The following is a 16,879-nucleotide window of genomic DNA, read 5'->3' as shown; positions in this document are numbered from 1 at the left end:
ACCAGCTCAGTGTCCAATGCTAGGCGCTGACGACATGACTCTCTGTACCGCCGGCCGTGCCAGCATCAACTCTCCCCAACGTTTTATGTTTGGCCAGTTGTTGACATCCACCCCGAAGAAGTTAAACATCCACGGCATAGAAAAGGGAAAATACGAAATGTCTGCCAGGGTCGGCCGGTCCGGCAAGGCGATGTATGTTTGCCCTGGTGAAGCTAACCGTACCTCCAACATGTCCCATGCTTTCAACGTGTTTGAGTGCAGTCTACATGCCGTCAGCCAGTCTGGAAATGGAGCACCGGTACGACACCTTACTTTGCACATGTCTTGGGCATAGGCTCGGGGTTCTGCCTAGTGGGATATCCTCGCATGAAGTAGAGCCAGTATTTGGCCGTCGCACTAGGAGGGTCAGAGAAAGTGAAGGTCTGTTACAACATTTCTCAGACATACCCAAGCCCGGCTGTCTGAAAAGCCGTCCATGAGAGGACCTGTGCCTTCTCCCATGCCGTTCTGCCCGCCCATTCCCCGTGAATATCGTACTTTGCAGTCAGATACTGCAGGCACGCTGTTCCTTCAAAGACAATAATCTTCTCTCCAGTCACGTCGTCCCGGTCTTTCAGGGATGGAACCATGCGCTCCGGATGTACCGCATAGAACCACTCATCACGGGTATCGATGACGGACAGTCGGTATGGGAAGCCAAGCTCTTCGGCAAGAATCAAGGGCTTGATATAATTAATGTAGGATGTCTGATCGGCTTCCAGTCGGTCAAGTTAGCTACACTACGTGGCTTGTGCTTTGGGGCCCCGCACCTTTGATGACGTATAAGATGGTTCTGCCGTCGTGTTCCACGTCCCCCATCACCACCTCTCCGTTAGGTCGAGAAGCTACTGACATATTTGTTGTGTATTTGCAAAAGTCAAAACTGTCTTTTTCAACGAGGGTACGCATGATCACTTTGTACTTGTGCCACTACTGATGCAATTTAGCCTAGTCATGCTCGGTTTCCGACCAAAGCCCAGAGTGCAAACACTACGTTCCGAATACATCATTTGGGCAGCATGTGTACCTCCTACATGCAGAGTTACCGATTCCGCAGCCTGAAAGAAACATACACATCAATGCTTGGCATGATTTGTCCCCCGATCGGCCAATCCACGGGCTTGCCTGTGCGTTTAGGCGTAAAGCGCATCTCGTAGTCGACCAAGAACTTTGCAAAGACAATCTTGGAAGTTTCGGTGGCTAAGAACCTTCCAGGGCATGTTTGGGTGCCGTAACCGAATCTGCATTCACTCGGTTAGCCGTGTCAGGCAGGACTTCTGGGGGCTGTCTTACGGGAGATAGGTACGGCTTTGCGTCACCGATTTGACCTTGACCGAGTTCGTTTCCGCGTCATAGAATCGGTATCCATCAAACTCCAACGGGCGCTCATAGTACTCTTCGTCTCGTTGGATGGCCAGAGTGGGAAACCCGATTAGCGTACCCGCCTTGACTACTTCGCCATTCGACAATGGAATATCCTGGTCGACCTTTCGTTGCAGTGTAACTTGAATCATCGTCAGCATACTGCTTGTCGGACTTCATTCACATCCCGGGTAAAACTTACGGGCGGTAGGAGGACTCAACCTCAACGTCTCTCGCAAAAAGCTATCCAACTTCGGCATCCTGGCGCAGGCATCCTTATTCCAACCCCCGCATTCGCGCACCGCCTTCTCGATCTCCTCCCTCAGCGGCTCCATGTACTGTGGATGTCCCAGCACCGAAAGAATAAGCTGACACACGACGACGGAGAACAAGCCCGCAGCCGCAAACGTCAAGAAGAGCTCTTGGTTCACAATTCTGGCGTACGACGCCTCCGTGTCGTCCTTTGCGCTCTTCAACAGTCCATCCAGCATGGCAAAATTCTTGCTCTCGTATCCTGCCGCTTGTCGCCTGCGCAGCTCTGGGTACACAAACTTTTGTACCTCGCGCTGGTGCGCCCGGATTTGCCGCCCGCCTTTCGAAACCCACCAAAAGGGCACGCGCAGGAAGGCGGGCATGGCGAAGAGAGGCGCGTTCCAGGAAGTCACTTCCTCTGTGTATCCGCGTGCGTGATGGATGTAGTCCTTGTTGGCGGCGAGCTCGGGGCCCACCATTACGGCGGCGGTTACGCGATGGATAATGTCGAGGGTGGCGTCCCAAAGCATTACGTTTCTCCAGCCTGATACCTCGTTAGTCTTGTTCTTATCTTGTTCGTATGAAGGACAGGCGTCGGATGAATGACTGCTTACCCCTGGTGTTCTCGGGTGGTGCAAGACGCTCAGCGATGGCGATATCGGTCTGCTCCGCAATGTAATCTGTCATACTCGCTACAGCCAACGTCAGCCTTTCTCGTCCGAAATCTTAGTCCTTGAGATGAGATTCCATCTTACGGAGGCTGAAATTCAGCTGCGATTTCACCGCTTTGACGTAGTCTCTCTGGCACACCATGTCGCCGACGTGCAGGTTCCACATGAAGTGCTGTTTTGCGACGTAAGCTTTTACAATCGGAAGAAATTACGAGAGGTTTTCCCTTCTTACTTCATCAACTACCTTGAGAAAGGAAAGTTTCTGCAGCGGCTGATTCTTGATATCGTCGAAGAACTTGGGTGGCAAAATATGGATCAGCTCGTCGTTGATCCACGTCGCCCATATCTTATCCTGCTTGGTGTACTACTCGCAACCTTTTAGTTCATGTGAATAGTCCGGATTAACGTGTGACGTACCCGCTTGTAGCCATCAAAAACAACATTGTTCGGATCCAGGTTGAACTTGGTCATCATGGTCCGGCGGAGCCACCACCCGCAGTCACCCAAGATCACATGTTTACTTCCCCGCCGCTCGATGCGGTCGTAGAACAGGCCCAATCCAAAAAGAAAGAGTGCGACTGTGCCTAGTCCGGTCGCATATGGACGCCATGCTTCGAAGGATCCGGGGAAATCGCCCTTGGTCAATGGGTTGGAGGGAGAGATGGTTTCCGCTTGCGTGCCGTTGTTGGACCATGAGATAGCCTCCATGGTGTCTCTGGCTCACTATTCCTTCGTTCCACCGGAATGAGCAGGTTGATTGTTACAGGAACCATTGCAAAGCTGGAGTATATGTGGGGGGCTAACTTGATTGGCTTGTCGTAGATCGGGTACCGAGTGACTGCCGCTCCAAGCCGGTAATCCAAGCTCTTCACCACCACATCCTTGTACTAGACCACCAACACAGAGTATTAGCTTATTTCAGGAAAAAATATCTGTGATCGCTTACATGAGCACGTCATCTGACAAACATCTGAATGAATCGGTCTCAAGCGGCGGGGTGATCCCGCATCCGTCACGTCTCATGGACACGGACACCGACCCATGTTGACGCTTTATATGTACACGACTCAAGCTTCCAAGAACAGAGAAAAACACCCCCATACTCCACAAACCCATCAACCAGCAGATCGCCAAGAGGTTTCCCACGTGACAAAACAAATGGCCGCCCTACCCAGCTACGAAGCAGAAATGCTCTACATCGAGCCCTGGCAAGGCAAGAAGGAAGCGCCGTACTACCGCACTAACCCCGATCCGGGCTTCGAAACCAAAAATTACGACTGGATACCATACAAAGTGGACGTGCAAGATTGTCGGTCCTGCAGAGATGACTTCACTCTCGACGACCACGCCTTCACCTTCGTCGACGACGCCGCCGGCGCAGCGCCTGAGCTCCTGCAAGCGATCCGCGACATCAACGTCGACAAGATCGAGAAGGAGTACTATCCAGCGGTGGAAGCCCTGGTCAAGCGCAAGACGGGTGCGGACAAGGTTATCATCTTCAACCATTCGATTCGCAAGCGCGATCCCGCTGAGGGTTTCTTTGGGAGCCCGGGGAAGCAACAGCCTGGGCGGACGGTACGTGGATGCGTGTTTGGGTTTACGATGGGGGGGTTTATGCTAATGTTTGGTGGTGGTGGGTTAGGTGCATTGTGATCAGTATGTTTGATCTTGTTGTGAACTCGACACGCGCGTTACGATGGATAAGTACTAATACAACGGCAAAATGACTAGAACACCCAAAGGCGCTATCCGGCGCGCACGCCAGTACGCCGGAGAAGAGGCTGAGGAGCTTCTCAAAGGCCGTTTTAGAATTATAAAGTATGTATATCCCATCCCACTCATTGCACAGGCCCCACACAGAAACAACGCAGTATCATCTCAACTAATCTCCTTTCCTCTCTACAGCGTCTGGCGCCCCATCAACGGCCCCGTACAAGACTGGCCCCTCGCAACCATGGACGGCAAATCGCTCCGCGAAGAAAACCTGCACGCGACCGATCTCTGGAAGAACAGGTGGGAGGAACTGGGGTCGACGTACAATATCAGCCACGGTGAAGGCCAGAAGTGGTATTATCTGGGGGAGCAACGCACGGATGAGGCGCTGTTGATTAAGATCTATGATAGTAAGGCGGATGTGGCTGCGAAACGTGAGTTTTTTTCTCTTCCTTTTGGGGGCCGGGAATATGAGAGGGGAGGGTGTGGGTGTGGGTGTGTTGATGATGAGATGCTGATGTTTTTAATGATGCAGTTTGCCCGCATTGTGCATTTGAGCACCCGGAGACAAAAGAGGGGGCGCCGAGGCGCGAGAGTATCGAGGTGCGATGTTTGGTGTTTGGCGGGAACTGAGTACGTGACTGGAGAGGTTTCGTTGGTTCTTGATGGTTACCTACTCTTAAGGGTTGGTTGTTGAACTAGGTTGTTTATCGATGTTTGAGCAAAGATGCGTAGCGTGAATGATGATTTTCTGATGGTATCTTGTTAATTCTGGGATGCTGGCACTTTTGACTAAGTACACATGCGTTTGTGTACATGGATTGACACTGGCAGTGATGGTTAGAAAAGGTCCAACCCCTAGGACGCTTTATGATCTGGCTTGAACGACTACAACCCGAGATGTGAAAATATCGAACCGTCTTGTGCAGGGATAAAAATCATGGCACCTCGCGCTCGTTCCCATGTGGATCATTTCTAGCGTATGGTTCTGGTCCCAAAACACTAGACTAATTGGGCTTCGCCCTCTGACTAAACGGCCGTCTTACACATTAGATGTCACAATACAATTGATAACGTAAACCACCACCGAGCTGGTCAAAAATGCTTGGCAGCACTACTCTCACAACAAACGCGACATGAATCAATAACAGAATGTGCAGCCTTCTAGTCAAGAGGGCAGAATATTGCTTGCGCTTTCTGCCTATAACTGCCGCCAATTTAAAAGCCTCCGACTCGCTGCTGGCGCGTTTGGGGTGCCTCCTTCAACGTTGACTAGCCGATACAACGGAATTCCATTTCGACCTAGTACACGACCTAACAGCCACAAGCTCGCTGCGACCGAAGAGCAGACGATCGTTCAATATATCCTCGACCTTAATTCGCGAGGATTCGCGCCCTGGCTGTGCGAGGTAGCAAATGTGGCCGATAAAATGCTAGCTGTACGCAGTAGTAAGCTAGTTAGCAAGCACTAGGCTAAGCGCTTTGTAACGCGTTTAGCTAAGCTTAAAATAGCCTTTAATTAAGTAAAGAATAGGTAAAGAATACTATAGGAAAATCTAGAAATAATTAGCGCGTAGTCTATACTAGTAGAGAACACTAAAGCTAAGTATAGCGTCTATAATAATAATATATATAACTTTAATAAGACTAGCTTTTAGATAAGTATTATTAGCTTAATAAAAGTTATTATAGGCATAAAGAGATACGCTTAACTAGAGCTAGTTTAGCTAAGTAATTATAAGTAAGTTATAGTTATCTAAAGTATCTACGCTACTAGGTATATAACTCTACTCTTTATTATCTTTAAAAAATATATTTATATTTTAGTATAGTATAAAAAAGTAAATATACTACGTAATTAGAAGCTTTTAGTATTAGAGAATAGCTAAATAAATAATATACTTAGTCTAAAGTAGTTAAAGTACTTTAATACGTATATAAAGACGTATAAAGTAAAAATATATAGACTATCTATTCTAAATTGCTATAAGAGCTACTTTAACTAGAGTTCTAAGAACTACTATTTTAAAAATAAAATTCTAACTCTTTATATACTACTTTACTTATTATATATTCTCTAGCTACTTAATATAGTTTACTTTTTACTACTAAAGTGTAAGTATGTTTAGTATATTAGAGACTTAGCGCGCTAACGCGTCTTCTATATTAATAAAAAAGGCTTTCTTTCTACCTTTAAGAACGCGTTTTTTAATATATTTATAAAGAAAAACTACTATAAAGTCTTTAAAGTATTAGAGATAGTCTCTATTAACATGTAAGTAGTGTTAGATTACCTTAAAGTATAGTTACGTACTCTACTAGAATCTTTTCTTCTAGAAACGCTGTAGTAGTTAAAGACTTTAAGCAATACGCATAAGTTTAGATCTTAGTTAAAGTTTGTACGCTAGTCTTTTACTCGCTTGCCTATTATAGCCTAGGCTAGCTTCTTCTAGCTTATAAAAGGTAGTAAGCTAATACTACACTAAAACGTGCTTTAAGCTGCTTAGATCTATAAGCTTAAAGAGCAATTAGCAGTAATAACTAAGCGCAAAACGCGTAAGCACAAGCGGATCTAGCACAGTAGTACTATAGAGTATAGAATTGCAGCAGCACAGGTAGCCGCTAAGGCGTCCGCAGCGCCTTAGCGATCTAAGAAGGCTCGTAGTAGTAGTAATTAAGAACTAGCCTAACCAGCTCTACGGCGCTGTAGGAACTGCGGCGGGACAGGGCACAATGCGCGAACGTGCAAAAAAGATACAGAGTTATCTTCTAAATCAGATTTAAGTACGACGTACGCAGGCTCTTTGTTTAATAGCGATTAAATTGAAGATGCGTGACATGAGTTAGGGCTGCCAAGCATTTTTGACCAGCTCGGTGGGTTGACCAGCTCGGTGGTGGTTTACGTTAGGCGAAATTTGTTTCAGGAATCCTGGTGAAGTTCCAAGGTAGGGGAGTTGACTACATTTGAATTTGCGTTTGGCACATCTCGCTAAGACAAAAAGCGCTCCACAAGTGGTCCCCATACTGTCCCTGGAAAGGGTGATGTCTCTCCCATCCTCAACTTCAACAGCACATCTGCTGCCCACGGCAACGACGCCCAAAATGACCATGTAACCCATACATATCCCACCAAACGTTTCCACATGCGCTTTTCCTGGCCACCTCCCCAAACGTTTCTCCAGAAGTAGATTACAAAATCCTCGGTCGTGATAACCGCGGCCTGCCAGATGAAGTATAGAAGCAGACCTCGCCAGCGATCCCATTCGGGGACGTTGGCTGGACACGGCATCAAGGTCATTGAAGCCGCATGCATAACGCCGGAGATGGCGAAGGAAATCCAGAGCTGAGTGTAGGAAGAAGTGTTGGTTCCGCGCTTAATACCCAAAGCGTCGACGAGAGAGCCAGTGAGGCCAGAAAGCGGCTTTTCACAAGATGTTAGTATCGAGTATGAAGCGGGATGATGGATGTACACTCACCTTTCGAATCATCTGGTGCCAGAATTTGCCCCAGAACGAGCGCACTGTCGTCGCTTCAGCCAGGCGGCCGAAAAGAGGGGGCCAGTCCTGCGAGCCACTAGTCAGATGATGCTCCAATTGCATTGTAAAAAAACAGGACCAGTAATAAAGGTGTCTCAGCGAGAGATGATTACTCACTTCAGGTTTGTTGATGCGCAAGCCAACACAGACAACAGAAGCGAGGATGTACTGCATATTGATAAAAAAGTACGGCCCCACACCAAAAACCAGGGCTTTCCCAAACCCCGCTTTCCAATCCATATCTCTTATCGTGAGTTCCATACTATTCAAGCCAGGCGAAGCAAAGAATAACTTCATACTCAGTTGCGCTACTAAATCGCCCATGAGCATAAATAACCCCAACTCCACGACCTGCCATGCTAAGAACCTCACCGTATCGCCCCGCTTAGTAGACCAAAACCTCGTCCTCGGCACATTCTTGACCTGGAAATTATATCTGATGCCTCGCAGATTGAGGATCAAAGAGACGGCCCACTTTATCTTGCGCCATCCGAACGCCGGCCATGTCAACGCAACACCAGGCGCTTTGTCGATAGGCCAAAGCGCAGATTCAGGGTTCGGTGTGTGATTGAGGAATTTCTCAATCGTGGCGAGCCAGTGAGGCCAGGCGAGGGCGGCGAAGTTGGCGGCACCCGGGTTGTGTGTCCATGAACTTTGGTGGGCCCATAGAGCGAGGGCTACGAGGGTGGCTATAGCGAGCGGTCTGCGCAAGGGAAAAGGCGGGGAAGATAGGAACACGATCTGTGCGACAACCAAGAGCAGGTGCGGGGTCGAGGCACCGCGTGTGGGCTTGAACGGCATAGCTTGCGTGTCCATCGCTGGGAGCGTGATGTTCTTGGATTAGGAAAGAAATGAGTTTATTCGGAAATTCCAGATCGGATATGCATGGAAGAAATGGGTTGCGTTCCTACATGCGCGCGTAATCAGGTGTATAAGCCATGATTGGGAAAAGGTAGGTCGCCGACTTGAGGATATGCGTGGTTTAGTCGTGTCGGTCGCCGACTCGGAGTTACTATGCCACTATTTCAAAAGGTAGACGATGGGCAATTCCAATTGGCAAGAAACAACAAAATGGAAGGCGTAGGAAATGCCACAACGCTGCTGGAGATCGAGCCCGAGACGAAGCACTTAGTATCGCGGATCCTGCCGATTGTTATACCTGTCTTCATCGCCATCCTTCTCGTGTCTTCCCGAAGATCATCCTATGACGCCGCTCGGGTTGGAAAATCAAGATGGTGGTCGCTCATCCCAGGTCAGGTGCCTATGCGATTCGAGATGGATAGATGGGCTGAACGTGGATACCGAAAGGCGGGTGCCTCTATTTCCGCTATGCTTGATTGGGCTAACTAGCGGGACAGTTCCACAAAGCGCTGGGAAAGCCGTTCATCAGCAAAGTCTTTGGATGGGACTACCTACTAATGCCCCCTCGGTACCTCGATGATGTTCGCAAGGCAGATGAGGACGATCTCAGCTTTGCGCAATGCTTCAGTGAGGCGTTCAACGTCCACGTTTCTGCCGGCGACGTGTATGCGTCGAAAATGATGCCTGATGCTGTCAAGCAGTACCTCAATCCTCAATTGCGTACGTCCGCAGTTGCATAGTTCCTTTGCCACATTGTCTAACAGACTACAGCATCGCTGGTGGAAACTATGAAGACTGAGACCGATCACATCCTTGCGGCCGAGCTTAATGTCGGAGACGAATGGAAAACAGTCCAGGTTTTCTCCACGTTTACGGAAATGGCGCACCGCATTACTTGTCGTATATTACTTGGCGAAGACCTTGCGCGCGACAAAGTCTTCATTGAGGAATCGCAACTTTTCAACCGGTCTCTTTTCATCAGCGCCATTCTGGTCAACGGTATCGCACTCGGTCCATTCAGAAATCTGGTAGCATGGCTCACTGCGATCAAACATCGAACGCACTTGTCGCGCTGCATCAAGTATCTGATTCTCCAAATCGAAAAGGTGCGGGCCCAGTCTAAAGACTACAACAACGCGGTAAAGTGGATGCTGGAGCTTGCAGAGGGAGACGAAGTGGAAAGGAATCCAGACCGGATGGCGAAGCAATTGATGCACCTCATGTTCGCTGGAAGCAGCGCTCCTGGAGGGCTCGTGGTGCAACTGGTTTACCAAATCTTGATGAGTCCGGAATACCTTGAGCCATTGAGAGCGGAGATTTCTCGCACACTAGAAGAGACTGGCGGATTTACGGCCAGCTTCGTATCCCGGACGCCGCTCATGGAAAGTTTTGTGCGCGAAACGATGCGTCTATATCCCACTGGCGTTGGTGAGTGCCTCATTGAGCTTATTCATCCGCCATGTTTAGTACTGACCTTACATCAGTGTCCGTAACGCGAGCTGTTAGGAACAAGCCCTTCAGCTTCTCTGACGGCTACACGCTTCCCGCAGGATCTCATTTTGCCTTCCCCATCCAAGCCATTCAACGCGACCCCGAGAATTACCAAGATCCGCTCACCTTCCGCGGATTCAGGTTTGCAACTCAGACGGATGAAAAAGAAGTCAATGCATCCACCGTCGACAAAACCTTTCTTACGTAAGCTTCCATATTGCGAGAAGAAACTAAGAAAACCCATCACTAACGCGCGGCAGGTTTGGTTATGGTCGACATGCCTGTCCAGGACGATTTTATACGGTCAGATTAGTTAAGCTTATCTTCGCAAAGCTGCTTCACGAGTACGACATGGAGTGGGAGGGTGTTGTAAAGACGCGGCCTCCGAATATGTGCATAGAGGTGCAGAACGGACCTAATATGGACGCCAAGATACGGATGAGACGCAGGGTCTCCGGAATCGTCTCCTGAGCAGGCTCGTCTTTCTCTTCTTATTCTTCATCATGAACACCCCGCTGAAGCTACATAGATGTCCTTCGAATTGTTTAAATGAAAAGAATTCTGCGTCCCGTTTGGCCGGCATGCGCAATGACGTGAACACCTTGATGGACTTGTTTTTGCGAAACACCCTTGCCAAACACCGGCGACCGAGAAGGTTTGCCTAGCCGGTAGATGAGGATCATCGTATTAAAACGTATGGGCCTTCTCAACGAATGCGAATCATATCATACCATCTCTTTTTTGAAAGGATGGAGAAGAACGAGCAGTCGGTGTCGCACATGGCGCGAGAGAAAACGCAATCGACACGAACCAAAGCTATCTTCGCGGCTTTGCTAGCGCTTCTCCTCACTGGACTGGCCGCTGTAAAGAGTTGCCGCTCGCATCCTAGCAATCTCGTGGATCGGGTATTAAAAGAAGTTCCGTTGATAGGTGAGCAATGATTCTCTCTTTGCAAGCGGATCTGCTAAAAGATGTTATCGTGCAGATGGACATAACGACTTTCCCATCTTCATCCGGGCTTTTTACTACAACCACATATACGGGTCCAATTTTAGCGACACGGCGGATCTAATCGGCCAAGTCGACTTTCCGAAATTGGAACGAAGCGGCCTAGGGGCCCAATTCTGGAGCGCCTATGTCGAATGTCCACGTGACGGGGGCGATGTCAACGACCAGGGAACATACTACGAGTCGATGCACCAAACGCTGCAGCAGATGGACCTCATCAACCGACTCATTGATGCCTACCCAGAACGATTGCAGCGCGCATCATCAGCCGCGGAGGTATGGTCGCAATTCGCAAAGTCGAAAGCATCCAGTATATCCAGTCTGATGGGCGTTGAGGGCTTGCACCAGATAGCCAACAGCGGTTCCTTTCTGCGGCTGATACATCAAATGGGCGCGCGCTACGTGACCCTAACACATAGCTGTCATAATGCTTATGCCGACAGCTGTAGTCCATCCGAACCATTGAACGGCGGCCTATCAGATGCAGGACGCGACGTGGTACTCGAGATGAACAGGCTGGGCCTCATGGTCGATCTGTCGCACACCTCAGTGGCCACGCAACGCGATGCGTTCAACGCGTCGCGCGCACCTGTCGTCTACACTCATTCCTCAGCCCGCGCACTCTGCGATCATCCGCGCAATGTAGCTGATGAGGAATTGTGGGCGCTCAAGGCAAAACGCGGGATTATCATGGTCAACTTCTTCCCCGGTTTCGTCACGTGCAGTGTCCAAGCTGCGCTCAAAGACGTCGCCGACCACATCATCTACCTAGGCGAGTTGATCGGTTTCGAGCACGTCGGTATCGGCGCGGATTTCGACGGCATGGGCTTCGATAGTGGCCCAGCTGGACTTGAAGATGTTGGCACATATCCAGCATTGATCGAGGAGCTGTTGCGCAGAGGCGTGTCGGTTGCCGACGTGTGTGGGGTGGCGGGGGCCAATATCCTGCGCGTATTAGCCGAGGTTGAACAGGTGGCGCGGGACCTAGATAATCAGCAGCCCTTGGAGGATCGTGTAAAATCTATCTTTTGAACATAATTTAACGTAACTGTTGAGAATATGTAGGTTCAGTCCAGGTTGGTGGAAGGAAGGGCCGTGGTACCTACTGTGTAAGGGAGGCACGGCTGACTGTAGCGTCCTCGTTACTGTTTACACGTACGAGGAACAAGAGTATACACGACAGTCAATACAATACGTTGCAGCCACCCCGCCTTGTCCCTCCTCCTACTCGGTTATCCATAGTAGTTATACTACTAGAGGGACCTTGTTTTAATAGTAACGTAGTTTATAAACGAGCCGCTCTTGCAAGCGAGCCGCCTACCCTACTATTATAGTTTTTATAAAAGTGCGACCTCTCTGTATAGTTAATGTTAGTTATCTAAGCTAAAACTCCGTCTAAGCTACTTAAACATTATAACATTAAAAACACTCTATTTTAAACGCGTTATAACTCTACTACTATAAATCTAATTTAAGAAGTAATTATAGAAATTAATTCTACTAATACTCTAGCTTTATTATTATACTACGAAGTTATAAAAAAGTTTAATACTAACTAAACAACACTATTATATTACTACTAAGGTGTTTAGAGCTTAAATAAAGATATAGAATACGTCTAGTAGTTACTTTACTTATAATAAAAGTAGAAATTAGTAAAGTATATAAAAAGATATATAGTAAGAGGCTTACTACCTACGCGTAAAATAATATAAAATTTTAGTAGCGTAGTAGTAAAATAGAAAGTCTTCTAAAGCTAAGTTACTTACTTTCTTAACTACTACGCTAATAAAAGTATAGCTAAATAGAGTGTAAGAATTAACTATAATTATTACTAAGCTAATAGTAGGTATAAGTATAAGCTATACTTTAATTTACTATACTTAAAGATATAAGAGTATTATATTAAAGAGCGTAATATATATAATATAAATAAGAAAAGCTTTTTTATTAGATAGATAGTTTAGTTAAAAAGAATCTTTAGTAAGGCTTCTTTAGCTTAAAAAGAGCGCACTATAGTAATCTAAGAAAGTAATAAAGAATAGATAATACTATTAGCTTATATATATACTTCTAGAGAAGTATTACTACCTACTCTTATATACTAAAGCTTATCTAGTATTTAATTAAGCTATATTAATAATAATATAGTAAAGTAATACTAGGTTTTTATCTTCTATTTACTTTTAGAATAGATAAATAATAATCTTAGACTTATCTAGCTTACCTAGATATTTAATTACTATACTAAAGAGAAAGCGCGCTATTAATAGCGTTTTCTACTACTTAATAGCTATAGTAGCTATATAATAGCTAATTTTATTAACTTTTATAACGCTAATTAAATTCTTTTAGTACTCTTTTCTCTCTATTTAATCTATAGCTTATAGCTACTAAATATAGTACTTTTCTTACTACTTTTATAAAGCTATATAATATAACTTAACTATAATATATAGTAATCGCGAGGCCTTATAAGTGTTTCAAAATATAACTTCTATAGTAACTTTCTAGTAGTGTAGAGCTCTATAATAAAGTAAAAGCTTATATTAAAAAGTTTTTTAGCTATAGATATATAGCTATAGAATACTAACGTAGTTCTAAAACGCTTTAAAAACTATCTATAATAATAAGACATAGACTTAGAAATTAGAGAGAAGAGTAATAGTAGTAGTTAGAGATAGCTATAAAAATTATTTAACTCTACTATTAAGAATAAAATAAAAATTAAGGCTAAATAGCTTATAAAAGCTATCTACTTACTATAGATTAATAATAAAATATATTACTATAATAAAAATAGTTTTATAAACGCGCTTACTACTAAAAAGAAGTAGTAGAATAGTTATATAATTCTATTAATAAGTAATAATAAGACTAAGAGTAGTAACGCTATTTTCTTAAGTTCTAACTATTATTATAAAGCCTATAAGCGTAAGATAGTAAGATAGTATAAAGCTAAGAAACTATAACTTTAAAAAACTTATAATAGAGATCTAAAAGTAGTAGCTACCTTATATAAAAAGTAGTAAGTAAAGAAAATAAAAGTAGCTTACGCGTATATAAAAGAGAAGTAAGATTAAACTAAAAAATAGTAGGCTTAAGAACTAGCTACGCGTTAAGTACTTAAAAAGTAATAATATAATACTATAACTACTTAAAAATCTTATAATATAAATAATAAGTTTAAGTAAAAAGTCTTATATAAAGAGAGTAAAAATTTAGTAAAGCGTTATTATATTATAGATATAGTAAGCTATATTAAGGCTAGTTCTTTAGTAGTGTTTTCTCTATCTAAAATTAGTCTACGTAGCCGTAAGATTAAAATACTAGTAAAATTTAAGTAGTATAATAGTTGCGTAGTAGCTTATATATTAGTACTTTAGAAAATCTTATAATATTAGCTATTATATAGCGCTATATAGCTTTATTTCTAAAATTATCTTATTTTAGTATTTTAGCTTAAATAAAGTTTTAGCTTAAATAACTAATATTAACTATAATATATCTATACGCGTAATACGTAGAGAACACTATATCTACTACTTTAAAAACTAGGCTATTAAGCTACGTATATAAGCTATTATTATAAGAATTTATAAAGAGAAAGTAATTAGATACTTATAATTAACTTATACTATCTATATTTTAATAGAAGATTAACGTTATAGCTACGTAATATAAGCTTTAGTAGAGAAGCTAAAAACTTTTATTAAACTTAAGCACTAGCGCAAGTAGCTCTAACGCGTTTTTAATACTTATTACTTAATAAAATAGCTACTAAAGCTCTTTTCTTTCTCTTTTAGAGTAGTTATATAGCTTTAGTAGTATCTTTCTTTTTCTTCTAGCGCGCGTGCTTAGCTACTTTCTTAGCTTACTTAAGCTCTTTTATCTTCTTAACTTTCTACCTCTCTATACACTTTTTCTTAAGCTTAACTTAATACTATAGTTAAGTCTTTTTATACTACTTCTTAGTCTATACTTTTTAAAGTTTCTTCTCTATCTTATCTTACTCTTATACTACTTCTTTAGCTTAAGCCTTACGTAGCTTATAAAAAAACTAGTAGACTATACTACTATAATACTTCTAGCACTATTAAAGATTAAGAGCTTTACTTTTTTTTTTATACTTCTTTTTATATTAAAAAGCTTTTTTTAAACTCTCTACTTTATACTTTATAAGCTTATTTTAAATAGAAAGATAGTAAATACTTAAGTATAGTTTTCTTACCTTATACTAATAGCTATTAGTAATAGTAGCTTAAACTAATTAATCTATCTTTCTCTAATTATACTTAGAAAGCTTTAATAATAAGCTTCTTTTAGCTTCTAGTATACTAGTAAATCTATAAAGAATAATATTAGTATCTATTAGCTAGATTCTAGTAGCTTTAAAGATTTTTAATATAAGGCTCTCTATAAAGAAGAGTATTTAAGCGCTCTAGAAAAGTAGAAAAAAGTTCTCTTTCTTAATTAAAATAAAGCCTTAAGCTTTATAAAGATAGTTAGTAAGCTTATTAGAGTAGGCTTAAGAAAGTAGCTTAAATAGTACTATATTAAATAGCTAGAGCGTATAAGTTAAATATAGAGAAAGAATTATAAGAAGAATTCTATAGTAATTATAATAGTTAATAAACTTTATTATAATATAAGATTTATAGCTATTAAGAATAAGTAATTACTATCTCTCTAATTACTACTTTGTATAGTAATTAAATACCTACTCTAGCTAAGCTAGATCTATGTTATTATTTAACTAGTCTATTAAAGATAATAAAATAAAGATTCTATATTCTTCTATTTTAATATTCTCTACCTAACTTAATTATATAGCTTCTTTTTTAGCTACGTAGATAAAGCTTAGAAGTAGTAAGCTTCTATTAGTATAGTAGTAGACTAGAACTATTAGAAACTCGCGTAATCTATTCTAGAGAGATACTTAAACTTCTTTCTTCTTCTATTAATACCTACTAAAAACTTTCTTACTTCTATCTATTAAGCTAATTAAAAAGCCTTTTTTATTTATATTATATATATCTTAAGCTTTAAGATAGTATTTAGTAATCTTTTAATATAGTAACTTAAAGTAGAGTTTATACTTTAACTTAGAATTAGCTAAGTAGCGCGTATAATCTATAGCGCTAGTCTACTTTAAAATAAGATAGATTTTATATTAATTAATAAAGTAAGTAGCCTAGCTCTTACTAAGCTACTAATAAGCTACTTCTAATAAAATATTTCTAACTATTTTTTATATAAAAGAAATATCTTACTTTATAAGCTTTTTAATATATTTTATAAGCTCTAGCTTTTATTATAGATTAAGTTTCTACTAGTTAAAGTTTTTATCTCTTTCTAAGCTTATCTAGCTCTAGTATCTTTAGGTTAACGTAGATCTTATAATACTATACTTAGTAGTAATTTTAGTATATAAGAACTTTTCTTCTAGCTTTAGATTTTTAATATCTTTAATTATAGCTTAAATTAGGTCTATATTAGTAGAGTTTACGCGTATTAAAAGTAAAGAAATTTAATATATTTTAGTATTCTCTACGTATTACGCGAATCTACGTATTATACGTATAGATATATTACTTTAAATTAAGTAAACTACTTATAAGTACTTACTTATTTACTTAGTTAGTTATATATTAAAGTAAGTAAGTAGCTCTAATATAAATTTATAAGTAAGCTAAGTAATAAACTTATACTTACTTAGATACTTAATAGGTATTTAATAAGATAGATATAAGAGTTATAGAGTAAGGTTTTAAATAAAAGCTTAGTATTTCTCTAATAGAAAGACTTTACGTAATATTTTTACGTAATCTTATTAATAAGAAATTACTTTATCTTACTTTAGATACTTCTATGTTAGCTAGATAGCTTCTAGCTACTCTAATATACTTACTAATTAAGTAAGCTTTAAGTAAGTAAGTAGCTACT

At 42.1% G+C, this 16,879-nt stretch overlaps 4 protein-coding genes across 4 annotated transcripts; 2 read left to right on the top strand and 2 right to left on the bottom strand.

The window, feature by feature from the left end:
• Nucleotides 1-308: 308 nt before the first annotated feature.
• On the bottom strand, nt 309-2,132 carry J4E90_008609 (uncharacterized protein; the record flags this gene model as incomplete). The annotated part of the gene is made up of 5 exons (XM_051438132.1): nt 309-396; nt 448-722; nt 1,157-1,239; nt 1,346-1,543; nt 1,604-2,132. 5 exons carry the CDS (start codon nt 2,130-2,132, stop codon nt 309-311), a joined length of 1,173 nt encoding a protein of 390 aa, XP_051288131.1.
• Nucleotides 2,133-2,379: 247 nt separating this feature from the next.
• On the bottom strand, nt 2,380-3,032 carry J4E90_008608 (uncharacterized protein; the record flags this gene model as incomplete). Its single annotated transcript, XM_051438131.1, has 3 exons — nt 2,380-2,496; nt 2,557-2,676; nt 2,742-3,032. 3 exons carry the CDS (start codon nt 3,030-3,032, stop codon nt 2,380-2,382), a joined length of 528 nt encoding a protein of 175 aa, XP_051288130.1.
• A 450-nt stretch (nt 3,033-3,482) lies between these two features.
• J4E90_008607 (uncharacterized protein) lies at nt 3,483-5,048 on the top strand (the record flags this gene model as incomplete). The annotated part of the gene is made up of 3 exons (XM_051438130.1): nt 3,483-3,899; nt 4,174-4,471; nt 5,017-5,048. 3 exons carry the CDS (start codon nt 3,483-3,485, stop codon nt 5,046-5,048), a joined length of 747 nt encoding a protein of 248 aa, XP_051288129.1.
• A 3,596-nt stretch (nt 5,049-8,644) lies between these two features.
• J4E90_008606 (uncharacterized protein) lies at nt 8,645-11,965 on the top strand (the record flags this gene model as incomplete). The annotated part of the gene is made up of 5 exons (XM_051438129.1): nt 8,645-8,830; nt 8,932-9,154; nt 9,206-9,862; nt 9,919-10,129; nt 10,981-11,965. The coding sequence occupies 5 exons, from the start codon at nt 8,645-8,647 to the stop codon at nt 11,963-11,965; spliced, it is 2,262 nt and encodes a 753-aa protein (XP_051288128.1).
• Between the last annotated feature and the right edge of the window lie 4,914 nt (nt 11,966-16,879).

This window comes from Alternaria incomplexa (genome assembly GCF_024043165.1).
Source record: "Alternaria incomplexa strain BMP 0042 chromosome Unknown scaffold_13, whole genome shotgun sequence".
Lineage (NCBI taxonomy): Eukaryota > Fungi > Ascomycota > Dothideomycetes > Pleosporales > Pleosporaceae > Alternaria > Alternaria incomplexa.
The sequence above is the reverse complement of the archived record's forward strand: the minus strand, read 5'-3'. Positions and strand labels throughout refer to the sequence as shown.